We start from the raw sequence: 20,459 nt of genomic DNA on the forward strand, positions 1-20,459 counted from the left end.
TCTGTATTACTGTTTGTAATTGCAATATGAATCTGAGGCACAGATCTGCCTCACTCTATGAGAGGAGAGAGGAGAGAGGAGAGAGGAGAGAGGAGAGAGGAGAGAGGAGAGAGGAGAGAGGAGAGAGGAGAGAGGAGAGAGGAGAGAGGAGAGAGGAGAGAGGAGAGAGGAGAGAGGAGAGAGGAGAGAGGAGAGAGGAGAGAGGAGAGAGGAGAGAGGAGAGAGGAGAGAGGAGAGAGGAGAGAGGAGAGAGGAGAGAGGAGAGAGGAGAGAGGAGAGAGGAGAGAGGAGAGAGGAGAGAGGAGAGAGGAGAGAGGAGAGAGGAGTCAACAGGGAAAATAGTATTTTTTGGTAATCTAGTAAAATCTCTGTCAGTCAAGTCCCATTTGCACTTAAAATGTCCTGTCAAAGTTTGTTATAGGTATTTGAGCCTCCTATGAACCTAATTATGAAGAAAGTAATGCCATACAAATGATGAACGCAGGTCTGCAACATTTTATGAACATTCTGAAACAAGCATGTTCTGTATAAAAACACCTTTACAATATTTTTATACAAAGAACAATGCTATGTTTATAAAAGGTTTGAAACCAATCTCTACTTTAAACCCAAGGATTACCTAACCTTTCAAAAGCTGCATTTTGCATGCTGTTGCCATGAGTGTTTCCTTCCACAAAAGCACACAAATATTATGGAATCCTTGTTTTGGCTCATAACATTTCTCCTGTTTTGCATATCCATGGTTATTTGGATGACCCATGGATTTACAGACCACCTTCCGATAGGCAACAGGCTTAGAAGGAGTAGCGTCCATGTTCCCTACAGTTGAGCTGGCACTTTCCCTTTCTATAAGTCATGAGACTTGCATAAGTATGGAAAATAAACACCGCCACGTGCACGGTTTTGCAGTCTATTAACATGACTAATACCAGTCTACTGCCACCGACCTCTGGCTCAGAGTCAATTATATTGTACATAACAAGTGAAGTAATACAAATGTTTGTCTTTATTTCCTTAAAGTTTCCTTTAGTTCTTTTATGAATCCAATATAGTTGAATCACTGCTGCCAGAAATGTATTTGCAACAGAAAATGTCCTCAGAGGCTTTGTTACTTTTGTCATCAGATTTAGATTGTACCATTTGTCCTGAAATGCTTTCAATATCTGACACAGTTACTCTATTTTTAAATACGGAACTATTAAATACACAGAGTGAAATGTGCAGCACTTTAATACCTATTTTTTTCAGTATATAATCTCTTATTCTACAACTAACTCTTTCAAGCATGCCAGTGTCTTGCAATGCAGTTCTGCTCCTAAATTCTAGGGATGCAGTAGTTACAAGTGCTAAAACCTCCAGGCTATCTAAGTGTGAGACAAACTTGCAATTTCAGTGACATACTACAGGAAGACTTCTTCTGAGACTGGGTTGCTTGAATAGTAAAGTGACATTCCATTGCTGCTTTAAGGCACCTTGATGACTTTGACCTGTTCTCGTAGGTCCACTTTGGGTTTTTTTTTTTGTATTACCTAAGGCTTTTTCGGTTTTGTTAAACACAAATTTTCTCTTTTGCCAAACCTACAGAAGCAAAGAAATCATTATATTGAAAAATCAAAAAGAGCACTGGCTGGCCAGATGAATTCTGGGTAAGACCAAATATGACAAGTAAAACCTTTGCGCACGCGACTAGCATATGAAATGGCAGAGGGAATAGGAGAATAGGAAAACGGTTTCACAAGAAACTTATCTGAGAGTACTGGGAAATTTGCAACTGTTACATCCCTTTTTCTCCCCCCCCCCCTTTTTTTTTTCTTTTTTCTGACAGTTCCTTCTGAAGGTGAAGTTCAACACAATGACAACAAAGCTGGTTCCTACAGCCCTCTCCCCACAGCATCCAGCCAAAGGATGAGAGGAGTGTGGCGTTAGGAGCAACAGATCACCCTAACCTGGCTCCAGGGCCATGAAAAGATATCCTAGACTGCGAACAAGTCACGAAAACTCAGTCCTCTACCTCTCTGAATCATAAGAAATAATTCAGAAAATAAATATTATTTAAAATATATTCTCTGTATGCAAATATCATCAGCAAAGACAGTTTAATTTGAATTTGATTTGTATTTGTGGACCCAAATAGCGCTTAACAGGATGTATGGTAGAATTTAAAGGAGTTAGTTTTGTAGAATTTGTTGGATTTCTAAATTACATATAATGCTCGTAGATAGTTTGGAAGTAAAATAATTTGCTGAAAATTTGACCAGATTTTCCTTATATTTTTAATAATGAAAGCATGCTATGTCAGAAAAAAAAAATTGTACGAATTATCTTACATGCTACTGCGATTCAAAGTTCAAATGTCCCCAGCAGCAGCAAACGACTGGAGGGACAGACTGCTGCAGACCCCTATTCTTCCCTGTTACAGTGCATGTACAGCAATCACAAGGACTCAGTCTTCCCTCAGGACAAGCTTTGCTCTGACTGGTCTTTTGTATGTTTTCTGTAAGAGTACAACAGAAAAATAATGAATGTCCCAGACTCAAAGATATTTTAAACAATGTATCTTTTAATGTGGGAGAACTCATTCTGTTTAAAGAAAGAGGATTTTAAAACATTCCTATTTTGGGATTACTGATTCCAACACATACATATTCTATTTCCACTGAAAACAAATAATCCCATGATATAAAAATAGGCAACTAAATGAAATGCAGATTTTTATAACATGGGAAATGTTTCTTGAACTAGTATTCTGGTTTTGATTACTTTTAGACATTTTAGGCAAAACTCACTCACAACAGTGTTTTTAAGAATAAAACTAAAATATATGTAGACAGACCTACTGCAAATGTACAATGTTAAGTAAAACAGAGAGAGACCTAGGTCCAATTCAAAATTCAACAAAATATTTAAATATATATAGTAAGAATATAGTAGATTTCCTAACAAAGTTAAATTCACCCTTAAAAATCTCTGAATGGTAAACAGCAACGGAAAACAATGTTTGTGAGAGTCCCTTAAAATTCATTTTGAACTGGGGAAAGCACAATAAAATAAAGCACAATAATACATTTTGTTACCAAATTGTCATGTAGAATCCCTGTGGGAAACTGACAACACGTAATGCTTTATGAACTTAGAAGAGTGCGTGTATAACTGAAGTTTCACATAAAATTTAGTATAGTAAATATAAAAACCAGCTCCAAACAGTATTCAGAAGCTAAACATTCCACATCCAGGAACTTTTTAAGGTAAGAATCAAAGACAGTTTCAGGAATAGCCTTTGATATTATTCCACAATCACGATGGACTACAACTTACTTTAAGAAAGGGTTTTAAGACATAGAACAAGGTGGCAAAGATCAATATACTTAATACATGCTTCAAACAAGACTGTCAGTGGCAGTAGTTGTGGTTAATATCATGCTGACATCTAATGGTAGCTTTGTATGCTGCTCTCAGCTTTTTCTATGTAAGAAAAAAAATTACATGTTGATAACATATGGTAAATAAATATACTGATTGTAGACTATTTCCTTTTTGAGAGATAACAGAAAGCTGCAGCTATTCTGTCCACAGAAGAAACAGAACAGGTGTTTCCAAGGCTGACACACCTCACACAAATGCTCTTTCTAATTAACTGCTTACCAGACACATGAGAATTCGAGGAAAGATTAAATAAATACAGGCTTTACTACAGAGTAATACTGAGGAGTTATTGTTGACAGGAACTTCCATATTTGAAATCAAACTGACTTACGTAAACAATAAAGGCAAAATCCAATTAAATTTTTCTCTTCATAAGGCCTAGAGATTAATAAATCAATTTTCAAGTCCACTGTTGCCTTCTAGCCAGACAAAAATCAAATTCTTTAATTCCTTTATTTATTGAACCAAAAATTAGAATGCGAAGACATTCAGATATTATTATTTATTAAAGGTTACATTTTTCATTTTACTCTTTTCATACTTAGTCTTTTAGTATTTCAGGAGCCTTCACAGTCTGCACAATGCATCTGCTTTAACTCTAACTCAGATCCCTTAAGACATCCCACCAGTGTGTGGTAAAGGACTTACCAGCTACCTGTTATTAAACCTGATACTCTTCTTAACTTCAGTATTTAAGGAAAAACTAAAATGGCATTAAATAACATGATAACATCACTCAGTTCACACAGTTTAAAAGAAAGGAGTGGGGACCTACGACGTTGGTTAACTTTCTAGCAATTACCTGTGCAAAGCACACAACAGAAAACAGCAGATGGCAGCAATAACCCACAGCAGAGAGATACCGCCGCCCACCACCGCCCTGGGGTTTGTCCAACTTCACTGGCAAACACCCAAGGACAGGAAAATAAATGGAATGAGGGCCCATCTAAAATTAGACAGAAGGCTTTCTCTTCTTTGAGCAAAATGCCAACATAAATTTTTACATAAGTACACGACGTGTTGCTGAGAAGCTTTAGATGAAGTAAGGTTGCCAGCTTCGTGGAGGGTAAAGGTCTTTTTTTACATATTTTTTTGCATATTTTTTACTTTAATGACAGGGCAAATTAACAGATGTTTCCTCTTTGCTGAAATAAGGTAAACCAATGCAGTACATTTTTTAATCCTCAATTCATATTAATTTTAAAAGCACTTATCTTATTATTGGCACCAGCTTAGATATTTCTAGTGACAAATTTGCTTTGGGTGATGAGGGTTCATTATAGCTTATCTATATTTTCACAGAACCTGTTCCTCCCATTTCAAGCACATCCTTCCTTCCTTCTTAATCAATGTTGAGACACTCTAAGCAATCTATTTGCCAAAACACCCTCAGGTCAGCAAAAAAGAATGATAAAACTGCAGACACTCTCAATTTTCTTATAATATTATGAGCTTCAATACTATATATTCTACAGTTTTGTTACATTCTACTGTAAATGTGTTCTGATCAAAACTGCGCTATGAGTGCTCTGACCTGCCTGCAGTCTGAAATCAACCAGCAGAAGCGCGGTAGTAGTAGGAGTTCATGCCAGCAACAAAAGGACTGTTCACAAGGTATTTCACTGTCACGGGGAGAAAGGGTTGGTTTTCCACTGATGCTGTTCATATCACTTGGAGACTTGAAGAAACAGGACTACATTTCAGCATTCGGTGCTCCACTCGCACACACATTCTTCTCAATCAATCATGCTCCCTATCCAAAAACTTTGTTCCTCTGGTACACAACTGAAAGCAAAATCCAGGCTACTGCCAAGCAGGAATCTAACCACAGAATTATAATACCAACACTTGAAATACATTTCTGTGTATTCTACTAGTCTTAACACCATTTTTTGTTCACAGGTTGCAATGCGTTTTATAAAAAAGCCAGTAATTACACACTATCAGTACAGTAAAGCAATATAACAAATATGAGTTTGCCCATGCCCGTCCCTGCTCATTAATTACCAACATCTCATACGTGAATAAAGGTTAAAGAATAGCCATGAATCATCCAGCCTAACATAAAACTTAACCTTGGAACTTTTTTCAAATGTGACAGTCTTTATGACACCTGGCACGTAATGACTGTATGTGTAATGACATCTTTCTACACAAACCTTGTTTCTGTGGGATGAACCTTGTAGAAAAGCAGCAGAGATCATAACTTTGGTGTCTTCAAAAAGGGATGAAAGCTCCAAACTCTCCATCAGTGCCCTGCAACAGGTTAGGAAGAAAAGCAGTAATACCTAAGCTTGAGGTGACTTTTTTAAAAGCAGTTTTTTTCTTCAGGATTGTTTTAATTCCCTTCCCATTTTGGACACATACTTCAGCATGATACAGAAAGAAATATGGTGTGCATTTGCATATTACTCCTCAAATGGAGGGGTTAAAAGGCAAATCTTATCGGTTTGAAAGCTGCTCCTCATTCATTCTTTTACGAGGCCGTACCTCACCCATTAAAACCATCAGCTTTGGTCTGAACGTCGAACTAAGCGTGAGGCCAGGGCACAGCTCGTACTTTCCTCGACGCTCCCCTCAGGAGGGGCCGCCGGGGCCCTGCTCGCCTCAGGCCTCCCACTCCTACCCCCTCGCCTTCCCCCCCTTCACGTCCCTCTTCCCGCTCCGGGCCCGTCTGCCTTCACTACCGCCCCCTTCCCTGCCTGCTTCCCGCGGCCGTTTTCCAGCTGCTGCCCCGTCCCTCGCCTGCCCGCCGCTGAGGGGCGGGTGGCCGCGACCGCCCCCACCTCGTCCCCTCAGGTGGCGGAGGGAGGTGGGGGGGTGCGCGCGGAGCGTAACGGCCGCGGCCCCACCCCCGCGGGGCGGGTCAGAGCGGGAGCAGGAGGCTCGGGGTGGGAGCGCGAGGCTCGGGGCAGCGCGGGCTCAGCTGTGAGGGGGCGGCGGCCATGGCAGACCACGAAGCGGGGGTCCCGCCTAAGTCTCGGCGGGTGCAAGGTAACCGGGGGGGTGGGGAGCGGGCTTCTCCCCAAGTAGCAGCCGGGGGGCACGGCCCCTCAGCCGGGCGCTCCCCGCGGGCTCCGAGCCCGGGATGCCTTCCAGGCGTTGTCCGGCTTTCTGTTTCGGTTTTCATTATTATTTTATTTAGTCGCTGAGGAAAGTTTGTAGAGCCTTCAAAGTTAGTCCCGTAGAAGGAGCGAGGAGCGGCTCTGCCTGGGTTCCCGGGCAGCCTCCCGCTTTCCTCAGCCTCCCCCGGAGCGGCCCCCCCGGGTCCGCAGCGCAGGCCGGGCCCCGCCGCCCGCTCCGCCGCTGCCCCGCTAACGGCGGTGGGACGGAGCCCGGCCGTGGGGTTGCCCAACGCGGCCGCGGTTCGCCGCTTCACGTCCCTTTAGAAATAGCGCACGGGAAGGCAGAAGAGCATCGCTGAGAGTTGGCCCCAGTTGTGTGACTTGAGGGTTTTTTTTGTGTGTGTTTTTTATTTTCCTGTACGGTAACTCGTGTCACTAAGGGGAAAGCTAAAACAAATAATTAAGAGCAGGGTCAACAGAAGTAATCCCCGAGGCGCTGCATCTGTAAATTAAGAACAAAAAGAATTTGGGAAGTGGTTGTTTACACCGTTAGTGCTTTTCACCTTAGATAGGTGTGACTGGAGGAAGTGATAAAAGTCAATTATATTTCCTCAAGTTGGGCAATGAAGCTGTAGTTAACTTTTACTTATTGGTATCGTTGTTCTAGTGTGTTTCAGCCTTTCAGTTAGTAGGCGTGAGCGTAACCTGGGTCAGGATGTTTCGGAGATGATGCACTAAAATAGCGCAACTAACAGTTTCTGTCCCTGAAAGCTGGAGCATTTTCCTGTTACTCGAGTTGTTCAGAAACAGACTGCGGAAAAGTCATGATTTATTTTACGCTTTTGTCATTTGCAACTGGAGGAGGAAACATATTTATAAGATCGCTTTATATACAAAGGCTTGGGGTAGGTAATCTGAGTTGTTGTATAAATAACTGTAGATCTATTTGGGCCCCATGCCTAATGGCACATGCTAGCCCTTGTATCCTCGGAGAGGGTCTACATTTCATTCTGTAAGTCTGTTAGTTATTAATACCTAACAGTGGTCACTGATGCTAACCTTGTCTGGCACTCGGCAAGCCGTTCACTTCCTGTGCTACAGAGGTGGCTTCTGTAGTTACTGTGTGATACGTGGTTTTGGAGGCTAAAGCTGACTACAAGTTATTTTTGCCATAATAAAATATCTATGGAGTAAATGGCATTAGACATAATTTTGGTTATTAGATGTAATAATTTTGCCTGGCTCCTGTTTGAAATGCTTTGAGAAGCATCTGAAAAGACATTTAGTTTTCACTGAAAGTAGTATTCGGTATTATTCCTGATTGTTTGCTAAGTAGCAAACAGTTGAATAACTGTTATAGAATAAAACCCTTCAGTCAGACTGTGCTGGATTTGACTGAAAGCATGAAAGTGGAGATCTCTATGTTGTATTGCCTTGTACTCAGTCCAGTTGATCTCCCATATACATTTTGTTTTACATCTGGTGGCTTGTTTGTACAGCGGGGTCGGGAGGAAGGTCCCTTCCTCTTATGGTACCTTGGAGTCTGGCACATTCTTGCTAATTGACAGTAATGTTCAGATTGTGTAGTCTTTGCAGAAGAAAATAAGTCACAAGTGAGGTGAATGCCACATCTCAAGTGGTAATGAGAACTTCCCCCTTCCATCTCAGCCTCCAGCACTCAGTGTTTATTATAAATTGTTAATACTGTTTGATGATCCAAGTGATAATTTCTCGCTAAAGTAGCGGTAGCTGTTCCAGTCAGCGTTAAAGGGACTGAAGGCTGATTCAATTAAATTTTTTTTAATATTCTTTCTCCTTGTTGTTTATTTTTTTAAAGAGGTACTTAATCTGTTGCAGATTGTCCACAAATAAGGTTTCTCTGATTAAATTCCAGGTGTGAGGGGGTTTTGTGTCTTGGTAATAAAAGAGCAAGAATATCGCAAGTGTTTGAACTGAAGCTGTAGGGGTATATGGCAGGGTGTTTGGCACGTTAGAAAATCAAGCAAGAGAGACCCAAAGATGAGTCACTGGAGTTACTGCGAGTTAAAAAAACAGACTTTCTGCTGTTGGTGCCTCATCAGTAATACAATCATCGATTTGTCTTTTTCTTTCATGATTGTATTTTCTAGGCCTTGCCTCTGCAAGCCTTTAAAATGAGGGACGGCAGTAGCAGTGGAGCAAATGCAATGTACTCTGTACTTTTACCATCATCTGACTTCTTGGTGTTGTCTGGTTTCTGAGGCTATTACATTGTTTTTCTTGTTCAGCAGCTGTATACATCAAAGTATATTAATATTTAAATATGTATCCCCAGCAATTATTGTTCATGATCATACATCTGTTGTATGAGCGAGGTTTGGTTTTTTTCTTTGTGAGGAGTAAATTGCATTTCTCCTTTTTGAGTCTGATTATATAATGGTATCAGAAATGTCATATGGGGAGTCTGGGTAAGGGAGAAGCAAAACCCAGTTCTCTATCGTTCCCAGGCAGAACTCTCACTACAAAAACAATTTTTCCTTATTTCTTGCTCTAGTTCTCTTTAGCTAATCTTGAATGCTAAAGATGCAGCTAAGAAATAAAAGACAAACTTTATTCTTGCTTTGCCTCTGGATCACAAAATATGCTGAAAGTTTGTTTTCGATAGTCCCCTAGTTGTTTTGTGGGGACTTAGTGAAAAGAATCTCTCTTTGAGATGTTCCTTGACAGCCTGCCAAAAACAAAGATCCGTTTTGTCTCTGTTAAAAGGTGCACATATGTGATGGGTGAAGGAGGGCTAGGAGGCGGGCTGCTGGAGCCAGCACTTATTGTGGTGTACAATCTTTTTTTTTTTTTTTTTCCAGCCCATTGGGTGGGCAGGGATATGCATCATCTGCAGGAGGTGCGTCTGAGGCTGAGTGTTATACCTGCACCGGCTCTGTCAGTCTCATTTCAGTGCCTTTGAACTAGCTGCTATCTAGAATACAGTATCAACGAACATGACTGAGAAATCTGGCAGGAGTGGCCTGTTGATGATGTTATGCAAGCCCCATTTAATGAGGTGCTCAAAAATTGCAAAAAGAAAGCTCATTCCACGGATGTCAAGCATGTTTCCTGTATTTCATATAGTTTTTCATGAGACAGCACCTCTCTGGCTTTTCGTATTGTGAAATGTAACACATGATGGGACAATCATTGTTGCTAAATAAAGTGTGCCTTACTTAATCTTGAAATTTTACATTATTTGAGTTGTGACTTCTACCTTCGTGTTCAACAGGGAAGCAAATGGATACTTTTTTTTGCTATGCTGTAGGTCTGGTAAGAGCAGGTAGGTGGTTGGTGGTGAAGACTTGATGTTAAACTGTAGGGTAGAACTGAAGCAGGATCCTCAGCTCCTTTAGGTTCATAAAAATTACTAAGTAAAAGCAAGAGGGAGGGAGACTTTTTGCTACTTATCAGTGTAGATTGTGAATACTTTTTATGGTTTCAGGCTGACTAATACCTTATTGCTGAATAAAAGGTAATTCCTTCACTAATGAGTTTGCAGATGTTGCTTAATGCTGACAGCTGCTTAATACCGATATGTGTAGGTAATGCATTTCCTTGACTTTCACAGAAGGCCTGGAAATTACTCCTTTAATCTGATATTTCCACTACGTAGTAATAAACCCATGGGGGAATATCTTTAGGGAACTTGAAAATGACACGTGATATGACATGTCCTTGAGGGTTATTATACTGGCATGTGACAGGGATACAAATTCTAGTGGCTTCGGCAGCTTTGAGTGACTTCATAAAGTTCAATGTACTGTGTGAGACGCAAATTTAGTATTCTCCACCATCTCCATATTCCATCTTACTGGAAAGGCTAGGAGTAGCTCTAAGACCCACAATCAATGAAAATGGGAACTGGAAGCTTCAGTATTGGTTCCCAGTTATTTTTCTGACTTCTGTGACTTTAGTCAAATATTGTGGATCTAAATTTGCAAAGTATATATTATTATTTGCTATTATTCACTTTGAAGGTTAGTGATCTGTCTCACTTCCCTCTTTATCCAAGGCATATACTGCTAATGCTGAGTTCAGTTGTGGGCACAATAAAATGCTTATTCATGTATCTGGAGTTGTTAAAGTCAATAGATATTTTTCAAAAATCAAGATTTTCCTTTATAATGGGTCTACTTAAAATAACAGGGTGGAGACTCGGAGACTTATTTCTTATAACAGGCCAGTTTTGTTGTACAAACTTGAATTATAGTTGTGTTTGGTGAATACAGAAAACAATTCATTATATAATTGAAGCTAAAACTAAGCTAAAACTTCTAGATTCTTTGCAGTTTTTTTCTAAGTAGTTTCTAAGTTGTTTTTTTTTTTTTCTATGCAGTTTCTTTCTAAGCAAGCTGCTGAATGCAGTCCATTAGATACTTAAAGGACTGGAGTCTTGTTATCTGTGGCATTGATGAAATTTGAATAACGTTTGCATATTTGCAGCACTGTAACGGTGTATTTGCAGTTCAGCAAAATCAGGAAGTGTGATCCTGAAGCAACCTTCTTCATTTAAATGTGAGAATTTTGTTTTTCTAAGCTTTGTGGGTGCTTCTTGGTATTTCATACTTCTGGCTTTTTAAAGGGTGGAGTGAGAAAGATTAATATCAGTATCTCCAGAGTAGGAATGTGGTGGTTGTGAGTGCTCGGTTTCACCCTGGGATATCCCCACTTGGCAGTGGACTCCTGGCAGCCTGTAGGAGCCTTAGCAGGCAGGATAAGAAACTTCCTGTAGCTTTAGGAATGCTTCCCAGCATGTCCGCATTTTGTCATGGTGTGTTGCTTTTTTTAGCTGTGTAGCATTTGAAGCCATTAGCTCTTACTATTTGCACCTTCAGTTGGTGCCGTTTCATGATGGAGAACGGTCACGTTTGCCTTCTAAGCATTAGGAGTCTTTGGCCAAGAAATGCTTTATAGAGACTTTATTTCATGTCCAGCTGATCTTGCACCACATCTTATCCTACCTCCTAGATACAACAGTTCTGAGAATTGTGATTTTCTTAGATCTGCACCTATGACAGATGGAAAATAAATCAATTCCTAAATGTCTTGTCGTTAGGTCGTTAGAATTGATAGGTTATGGGGTATTTGCATTTCACTCATTAAGCAAGTGTTGCTCTGACTTCCTCAGACAATAAAAGAACAGGATTTCTACTGCTGCATATTGGTCATTCTGTTAGACAAAATTGGGGAAGAGGGAGGCATTTGAGAGTCTATACTTAAAATTTAGCATACTTAATTCTGCATAGATGTTACTTGGATCACCTTCTACCCTAAGCTATCTTGCGCAACTTCTAGAAACTAGTAAAAATGAAAGCAGAATTTGGCTTTTGACTTCTGATCTAAACCTAATGAGTTCGGCCAGAGGAGTAGTGCTAACAGTGGCTTATTTCAAGGAATATTCAACACAAATATCATTGTAGGCACTTTGTTCAACAGGTGCTCTTTGTTTTAAAAATCTGAAGATCTCTGCTCTTTTCTTGCAGATGACCCTGATACTGGCCTCGGTGTGTGTGGATGGATCCTGGTGATCACGTCACTTATTTTCACTGTTATTACATTTCCTATATCAATCTGGATGTGCATAAAGGTAAAATTGTTCACTGCTAAGTTGGATTAAAGCTTTAAGCAATGCAGATGCTTCCTAGTGGTTATTATTGTTCTCTATTTTATTTATTTGTTTTAAAGACAAATTAATCTAACTCTATTCTTTCTTGAACTATAGCAGACAGTATATAGCAGACCGCAGCATTTCAGTGCATTAATCTTCAAACCAAAAAGAAAGTGCTGTTGAAGTATTTAGTCAAAACTATTTTTGCATTGACGTCCTTACTACGTCTGTCTAGTTGTCATTCATATATAAGCTAGTTTGGAAGATCAGAATAATTGCAAGAATGCATAATTACTGATATTTTAAAATTTTTTGAAAGATCTCTAAATATGAAGTATGTAAATATAAACATCTAAGCATATACATATATGTGGCTGTATGTGATGGATTCACAGAGACTCACCTGAGACTGCTCTGAGCTTGATTTTTTCAGTTTCTAGACCAGAGGAAGTAACTTCTGCTTTATTTTGGCTAAGACACTGCATCAGAATTAGAGCTGGAAAAATGTCTGCTGGGTCACATAGACTGCGCTTTGTTTTGTTGTTGCCAGGGTATTCCCAGATGACATGCTGTTGCTTCTGCTGTTGGTAGATGGTGCCACAGTATGAAGAATATTTCTGTGGAATATTGTCATCTTCCTTCTGCTGTTTGCTTTTTGACAATAAAGTTTAGACTAAAATTCTCAAAAGCAGACAGCATAGAAATGTATGTCACATTTGAGGCTCAAGACTGCCTTAGACTAGTGTGTACATAGTTTGGAATCCATCATGTGGCTTCTGGAAACTCTTGCATGACATCCAACTGTTTATTACAGATTATAAAGGAATATGAGCGAGCCATCATATTCAGACTTGGACGCATCCTAAAAGGGGGAGCAAAGGGACCGGGTATGTAGTGGAGAGCATTCTTAATATTTGTTCTAATTAAGTCATCAGCAAAATAATAGCTGTCTAGAGACATTGCATTAGACTGGCAAATAGATTTCTCAAGAATTTTGTAACTTCCCGTAAGAGGGTATGTTACTTTATATGGACAAGATAGTAAACTAATTTTCTGTGAGCCTTTCCCAGATCTCCTTAGTTAATGCGTAGTCTTAGGTAGAATCAAAAGCACAGAATGTAAAGGGAGGAATAATGGCATCAAATGTGCCATTTTGGAAAAGAAGTTTAGTATGTCAGTTAAAACCCAAATGGTTTGAAAGCCTCAGTGTTCTTCAAAAGAAATGTAAGGAATTATATTGTTTGATAGCTTTTAAAAAAATTCCTGTGTATATTAGAAATTCTGATGAGATCTGAAAGTATGTTATTTTCAGCTGTTGCTCAAAGTGATGGAAAGGGGCAATAGCTTCTTCCTTCATTTTTGTCCAGGTTTTGCAATACTTCCACATTGCTGTAAAGTTGGAGAATTACAGTGATTCACCAGAACAAAAGGAGGCTGATAGTTTCTGCTTGCCAGAATTACACCCCACAAGTGACTATGTGGGACAAATTTTCAAATGTAGCTGTTAGCAATTCTGAGGCTGTTTTCTAAATGCTAAAGTTCTCTAAAAAAGTATAGACCCGAATAAATTGAAGTTTCTCAGGATACTTCATGTGTTTTAATGAGCCATTTTTACATTTTCTTGAATGGATTTTTTTGTACAGGTTTGTTTTTTGTCCTGCCCTGCACAGACAGCTTCATCAAGGTTGATATGAGGACTATCTCTTTTGATATTCCTCCCCAAGAGGTGAGTTTGCACTTGCCTCTCTGTCTGCTAAAGATTCTTTTTTTTTTTTTCTTTTTTCCCCCAACTTTTTCCTTTTGCCCTCTCAGTTTGGGTAGCGTGTAGTTTTAATGTACATTTCTTGTGCAGCTTCAATGTATTGTGGAGAATACATGTATCTTTTAGTAATATCATTACATAAGAGAAGATGGCTGAAAGAAAACCGATCATGCTGTCCTCTAAGGACCAAATAAGATAACTTAATTCTGCCTAAGAGCTGGAATGGGAGGGGTTTGGAATGAAGACTGATGGACTTCATGCAACACGCTCTATTTCTGTGCAATCTGGAAGATTTCCAGAAGCAGCAGTGATCTTTCCCATGCTGGTTTATCTAGATGTATAAACAAGCTAAAATAATGGGATGAAATTATTATATACGTCAAATGCTATTAATAGCAATTCAGGGTAATGGTCCGCTCTCTTATGTAGGTTTTGTGTACGTGTTGCTTCTGTGTCCTGCTGTGCACAGGAACATTATGAAGGTGTATCACAGCTAATGTCACCTGATGCCTTTCATTTTGAAGGTCCTAAAGAACAAAAGTTCTTTCTAGAGAAGACTAGAAGACTCTAGAAAAGACTATTTCTAGTCTGTTTTTCCTTGGACGTCTTAATTTTTTTAGCAGGATCTCCCCACAGCGTTAAGCTAACTGAACTCAGTGACGCCAACTCAATGGGTAACAAAAGAATAAAAAACGATTCCTCTAAAAATAAGTTAGTGAACAATTGTATGTTGATGAATGTAACTGTATCCCTCATGTATTTGGTGTATTTTGCAAGACAAAGATTCTTGATGCAACCTGTCTGGTGCGTCTGTTTTCTGTCATATTTGCTAGTCTGTTTATTGCTCATCATTAGTTGTAGATTTAGACAAATGGCAACTGTCACGGTACACTCTAAAGGGTAATTGGTAGAAACCTAATCACTGGCAGGCAAAATGTGCTTGCAGCTGCTGATGTGCCATTAGTGAAGCCATCAGTTCTACGGTTTTTCTTTTGGCATGATTAAATTATGCTTATGGATTTTAGGTTGGTTTGTTTTCAGTAGGTAAGAGCAGAAATACATTTTTAGTTGTACAATGTGATTTCTGGGCATGCTACTCATTCTTTGCTTATCTTAAGCTATTACGAAAAGCCTGCTAAAATAGGTGGTTTGGGAAAGGGCAGAGCAGGTAAGTCTTGAAGGTTAACTCACACTTCCAGTGTGTGCTCTTCACTAGAGTGTTTTAACCCACTTTGAATGTAGTGGTCCCATGTTCCTACCTCTGCATTAAAACAAAACAACTTTGAGTACTAACGTTCTTTGAGCCTTTTCTGCTACCTTCGCTCTTTCTTAAGCATACTTCTTGCATTCCTGGGCAATCAATCTGCCTCTTACACATCTGTTATCATACGTCTCATTGAAATACAGCCGGGGGACCCACCTGGCTATGATACGTTGCTAGTTTCAGAATAACAGGTTAAACTTTCTCAGATGAAAGAGCATATGCATTTACATGTAAACTATTTCCAATTTTTTTTTGTCACCTGTATGTATTGCAGATCCCTCTGAATTTGAAGAAGTGAGTTAGAAATGACATTATGGCAAAGCTAATGGAATGTTTTTCAACGAGAAGTGTTCTCATCCCATATTTAGTCTTGGCTTTGCAGAGCTATACTGGACAGTCTGTTTATCTGTACATAGACATGTGCAGCATACATTTATAAGACCTTTTGTTTTCAAGACAATTGCTTTACCCTGGAAAACCTAGGATTTTGTCTAGTAAAATATGTAATTATCATTATATTCAATAAATATATGCTTAATTATTACATACTTTCCCTATTGCTTTTTAGATCTTGACCAAGGACTCTGTGACGGTTAACGTGGATGGAGTGGTTTATTACAGAGTTCAGAATGCCACCCTTGCTGTAGCAAATATCACAAATGCTGACTCAGCCACCCGTCTTTTAGCACAGACTACTTTGAGGAATGTTCTGGGGACCAAAAACCTTTCTCAGATTCTCTCTGATCGTGAAGAAATTGCACACAGCATGCAGGTATGAGCAGCTTTACCCAAGCAATCTATCAAACAATCAGTTAAGCAGCAAGCCCATGGATAACCTCCAGGTCAGGATTTATTTTACCTTCCAAGCGATAAGCCAAATTGTGATTTGGAGCTTTAGGCAAAACCCTATCCAGGGCTATTGGGATGGCATTCCGTATAATAAAAATGAGTGACTAAAGCAGTAATGGACCAGTGAGGCTAGCAAGTGGGAATGAGGGCTACAGGAGAGGAGGGCTCCCCCGGGTCGTTATGTCAGCACTCTGCTGTTGAAGGAAATTACGCCACAGAATTCCTTCCATATATTAATCAAGCTCTGAGGTTTTCTTGTTAGTTTACAACAGTTATGCTTTTATCATTATCAAATCATAGTATAAATACAAAAGCCCTTAAAGTCTAAGTATTGTAAGATAATTAATTTGGTTTATTGGTCGTTCTTCAAATTTGAACGTTTGTTTGCAGCCAAGGTAGATGCTTAACTAATTGTCATGCCTTATATAGGCCACCCTTGATGAGGCAACAGATGATTGGGGCATTAAGGTGGAACGTGTGGAGATCAAGGATGTGAAATTACCTGTCCAGCTGCAGAGAGCAATGGCTGCAGAAGCAGAAGCTGCCCGGGAGGCAAGAGCTAAGGTAATAACATTTGGTTTTTTCTTCATGAATAATTTAATGAGGTGATGTAGAAGATGAAGATTCTCAGCCAGATTGTGTTGTAGCAAATAGGAGTGCAGGGCAGGATTCTTGCGTCTGAATGCTTGCTTTCTTTCATTGTGGTTTGTGCAGGTGAGATTTCCTTCAGAAACGCAGAAGCTCAATTTTTTACCACACTCCAAGAGCAAATCGTAAACAGAAAAATTTTTAGGTTATTAGCTGGAGCCTAGAGTGAATTAGAAGCCAAACTTAGTTCCAGCTTTTTCCTGACTAGCCCTGATTTTAGGCAAGTCCTTTGTTTTCTGTTTGATTCTTCATATGGAAATAGAACAGCTGTAATACCCTTAAGCTCACTGGTCATCAGTTTGCTCTTACTCCCTTCTGAGGTTGGGGAAGGTGATACCAAATACTGAAGTTTGGAGTAAAAATCCTCAGTGGCAGTTATTTCTAGGACTGGGCAAGTTAAACTTTCTCCCTTAGTGTTCTGTGCTCTGCAATTTGTCTCTTCTGGTGGTTTGTTAATCCTGTCTTGAAAACTTGTTTTGGCCTCCATAGATGCAACTGTAGAGTCTGTTTTTAACAAACAAACAAGCAAAATTCCTAGCTGTCCAAAAGGCCTGGTTTTGGTAGACAAAGCTGATAGATGAGGGCTTCTGGTAGCTATTAGTGGCCTGTCAAGCTGCCTGCCAGTAGAAACGTTAAACTTGCATTCTAAATACTAAGAATTTGTCTTGGCAAAGGGAGGTTTACTAGAGTTCATCTAATGATGTTCATCTCACACACACGCATCTGAGTGACTTTTATGCACGTATATATGATTGATTTTCATATCTGCCATTAATTAGCAATTCCATTAACTTTAACCTATCTTTAGGTTCTAAGTATAAAATTTGGTTTTTACTTGCATCAGAAGTAAATGCCAGACTGAATTTCATTAAACTTCGGGGCTAGCAATTATTGAATGTGAAGTTGGTGGTACACATAGGAAAAGATCTTTAAGCCTACGTTACTGCTCTGAGTATTAACTTCTACATATCTTTTTTTGAACTTTGATTACTTTGTGATTATTTTTTAATTATTTATTCTGGCATTTAAAAGAATATTGTGGCCTTGCAATAGAACTCTATAGGGGAATATGCACTTGCCTGTGCTGTTGCACGCGTAAATTGCCTCACTAATAAGTTAACTGTTAAAACAGTGTCATTCTTCAATCCAGCCATCCTTTACAAATACTTGAAAAATATGTATATTGTCTCAGTGTTGAAGACCCCTGTTTGTAAAGAAACGAATGGCCACAAATCTGTCCCTAATGAGCTCATAATGAAAAAGAAAGGGAATAAAAAGGTATTTCCTCAGTAAGAAACATGCCATTCACCTGTCAAGCTTTTGTAGAGACAAAAAAATACAGCTTTAAGTAAAAAGTATTTTCAGATCTATATGGGGAGTGCCCTCTGTTCTTGAGAGGCAGCGCTGGTAGAAGTACAAAAGAAGTTTATGAAAATACGCACCCATTGCACTTTCAAGACACGGTGCCAGCTTTTGTGGTTTGGCATCCTGATGCTGAGTGGGAGGCAAACAGGCTCACAGGGCCTGGAGAGCAGACAGGAGTCGCTTATGTCTGAGTGAGAGAAAAGGCAGAACCAGCGAAAGAACATGGTAAGGGGGAGGTCACTCCATCAAAGTGATGAGCGGTGTCTTTGGCTTATGACTTAGGGCTGAAGTCATCCTGGAGATTTCTAGTTTATTACTGTGCCTGAATTAATTAAATTTCGTTCATTTGGCTTCCCCAGGTAATTGCAGCTGAGGGTGAAATGAATGCTTCCAGGGCCCTGAAAGAGGCATCCATGGTTATTACAGAGTCCCCTGCTGCTCTTCAGCTTCGTTATTTGCAGACCTTGACCACCATTGCTGCGGAAAAGAACTCTACCATCGTCTTCCCGTTGCCCATCGATATGCTGCAGGGCATCATAGGTGTAAATCGCTAGGTAGTGTAGGGTGACAGAGTTTGGGGTGGGGTTTTTTGCTACAGCGAATCTTTGCAATGCTGAATTCCCTGTGTATTATAGCTTATGGTGGTGTTAACAAAGTGTGGATTTGCTGAGGAACCACTCTTGTTATACCAAGTGTGTTATAAAACTTATATGTAATGGTTTTGAGTATGGACAATCAAAATATTTTAAATTTGAAAACCTCTCAAAATGAGTACAAGCAGGTTGTGATGTCAAATGAGCGTGTGTCTATACTTTCCTGGATGGGACACCTTTAATCTATAAGCTCCGATTTTCAAATAGTATATTAAAACCATCTGTGGTGAAGATGAGATGATCCAACATCATAAATAAATGGTTCTGTAGCCCCGCAAGGGAAGCGGAACAGCACTAACTGTATTCTCTTGAAGCGTAGCTATATGTGATGAAGTCAGATTGTTGTCATGGGGACTGGTTCTCCGGCTTACACAAGGAAAAGTGATGGCAGTTGATACAGGAGTGAGAATACTCTACTGGCTTCTTCTGAAAATCAGGCTCATACTCCCTAAAATCCCCCATTCACGAGAAACAGTTGTTGGTGGAACTTTCCATCTCTGTTCTGCCACACAGCAATAGGATAAACACGCCATAGTTGTGGATACAATACGCTTGCAGTCACCACTGGGCTGTTCTCTTGTGATGGTGGTGTGCCTGTATAGAGTTACGCTTCTTTAAAGCACTGAAAAGTAAGTTGTTGGATGCCTTTATCTGTCTCTCTCAAGGATTTTAAAAAGCCAAAGTACTGACTCCTGCATTTTATCCAGGTCTAAAACCTGCTTCTCCAGGAAGTAAGATCTCTGTAATTAGTGGGGGGTGGTGATGCTTAGCAGAAGATGCTGTACTGCTTATGTATCTGTTCTGACAAATTAGTGATTTACCTGTTGATGCTGCTTCTGAGCAGACTCGTGGTGTTTGTTGTGACACTGAGGGCTTATACTTCCACAAAAGCATGTAATCTTCAGTTCACATAGTCTTGAGCTACAAGTGTTAAACTGTATTTATGTTGTACCTGTTTAGTAGATGTAATTAGAGATTAAAATGACAAGAATTAAGAGTCTACATGGGGCAGGGTCTTTAGGCTACCACCATCACCGAGTTTGGCGTCTGGTCTTTAGTTATTGGGAGGCATCAGTGAAAACACTACAAGTGCCCTTCTCGCGCTGGCCAGCATAAAGTTCCTAATTTGTTTTTTATCACTTCTCTGCTCCGATCAGTTCTGTATTGACAGGTCTGTTTAATTGTGCCTTGATATGCTGTGCCTTTGTCACCGTTAGGACAAGATGCCCAGTGGGCGCCGTTTCCCTTTTGCCCCTTTGCTGTGATCTTTTTTTCCCCCTCTGCATCGTGAAAGCAGTGTACATGTCTGCGGGGGTTTGTCGGTTACTTCAGTTAATGTAAGCTGAGCTTGACTTTTTGCTGGGAGAGGCGGGAGAAATATTGTTAACAAAGATGTAATAATTAGCGCTACTGTGCTCATGCACATAAAGTGGGAAACGGAGTAACTGCAGAGCTTGAGGTGGTTCCGTGGGGAAGATGAGTGACTCTGTAACTCCCACTGGGCTCTCTCGATGGCCACCCCTGTGAATTCTTGTTGACACCAGGAGCAGACTTTTTGCTCTCATCCTGAATAAAAAAACATGCTGTTTACTCCTGAGTAATGAGTGACTTTCTGAAAGCAGAATGTTGTTTATTTATCAGGGTTTTGAGTGCTAATACTTCTGGTGAGGGGAAAACAAAATAATTCCAACCCCCCCAAAATAATTCTGTAACCAATTTAGTAAAAAGCGCGTGTGCAAAAGATGGCACAAAGAAGGTTTACTTTTCTAAGGTGTATTTTTCAAACATGTTCAAATGT

The 20,459-nt window shown here is 39.9% G+C and overlaps 1 protein-coding gene across 1 annotated transcript; it reads left to right on the forward strand.

Moving 5' to 3' along the window:
• Nucleotides 1-6,166: 6,166 nt before the first annotated feature.
• Nucleotides 6,167-20,421, forward strand: STOM (stomatin). Its single transcript, XM_063353027.1, has 7 exons — nt 6,167-6,417; nt 11,996-12,099; nt 12,935-13,007; nt 13,764-13,846; nt 15,715-15,918; nt 16,425-16,559; nt 18,368-20,421. The coding sequence occupies exons 1-7, from the start codon at nt 6,369-6,371 to the stop codon at nt 18,560-18,562; spliced, it is 843 nt and encodes a 280-aa protein (XP_063209097.1). The 5' UTR covers nt 6,167-6,368; the 3' UTR covers nt 18,563-20,421.
• The last annotated feature ends 38 nt before the right edge of the window (nt 20,422-20,459 follow it).

This window comes from Chroicocephalus ridibundus, chromosome 15, assembly GCF_963924245.1.
Source record: "Chroicocephalus ridibundus chromosome 15, bChrRid1.1, whole genome shotgun sequence".
Classification (NCBI taxonomy): Eukaryota; Metazoa; Chordata; class Aves; order Charadriiformes; family Laridae; genus Chroicocephalus; species Chroicocephalus ridibundus.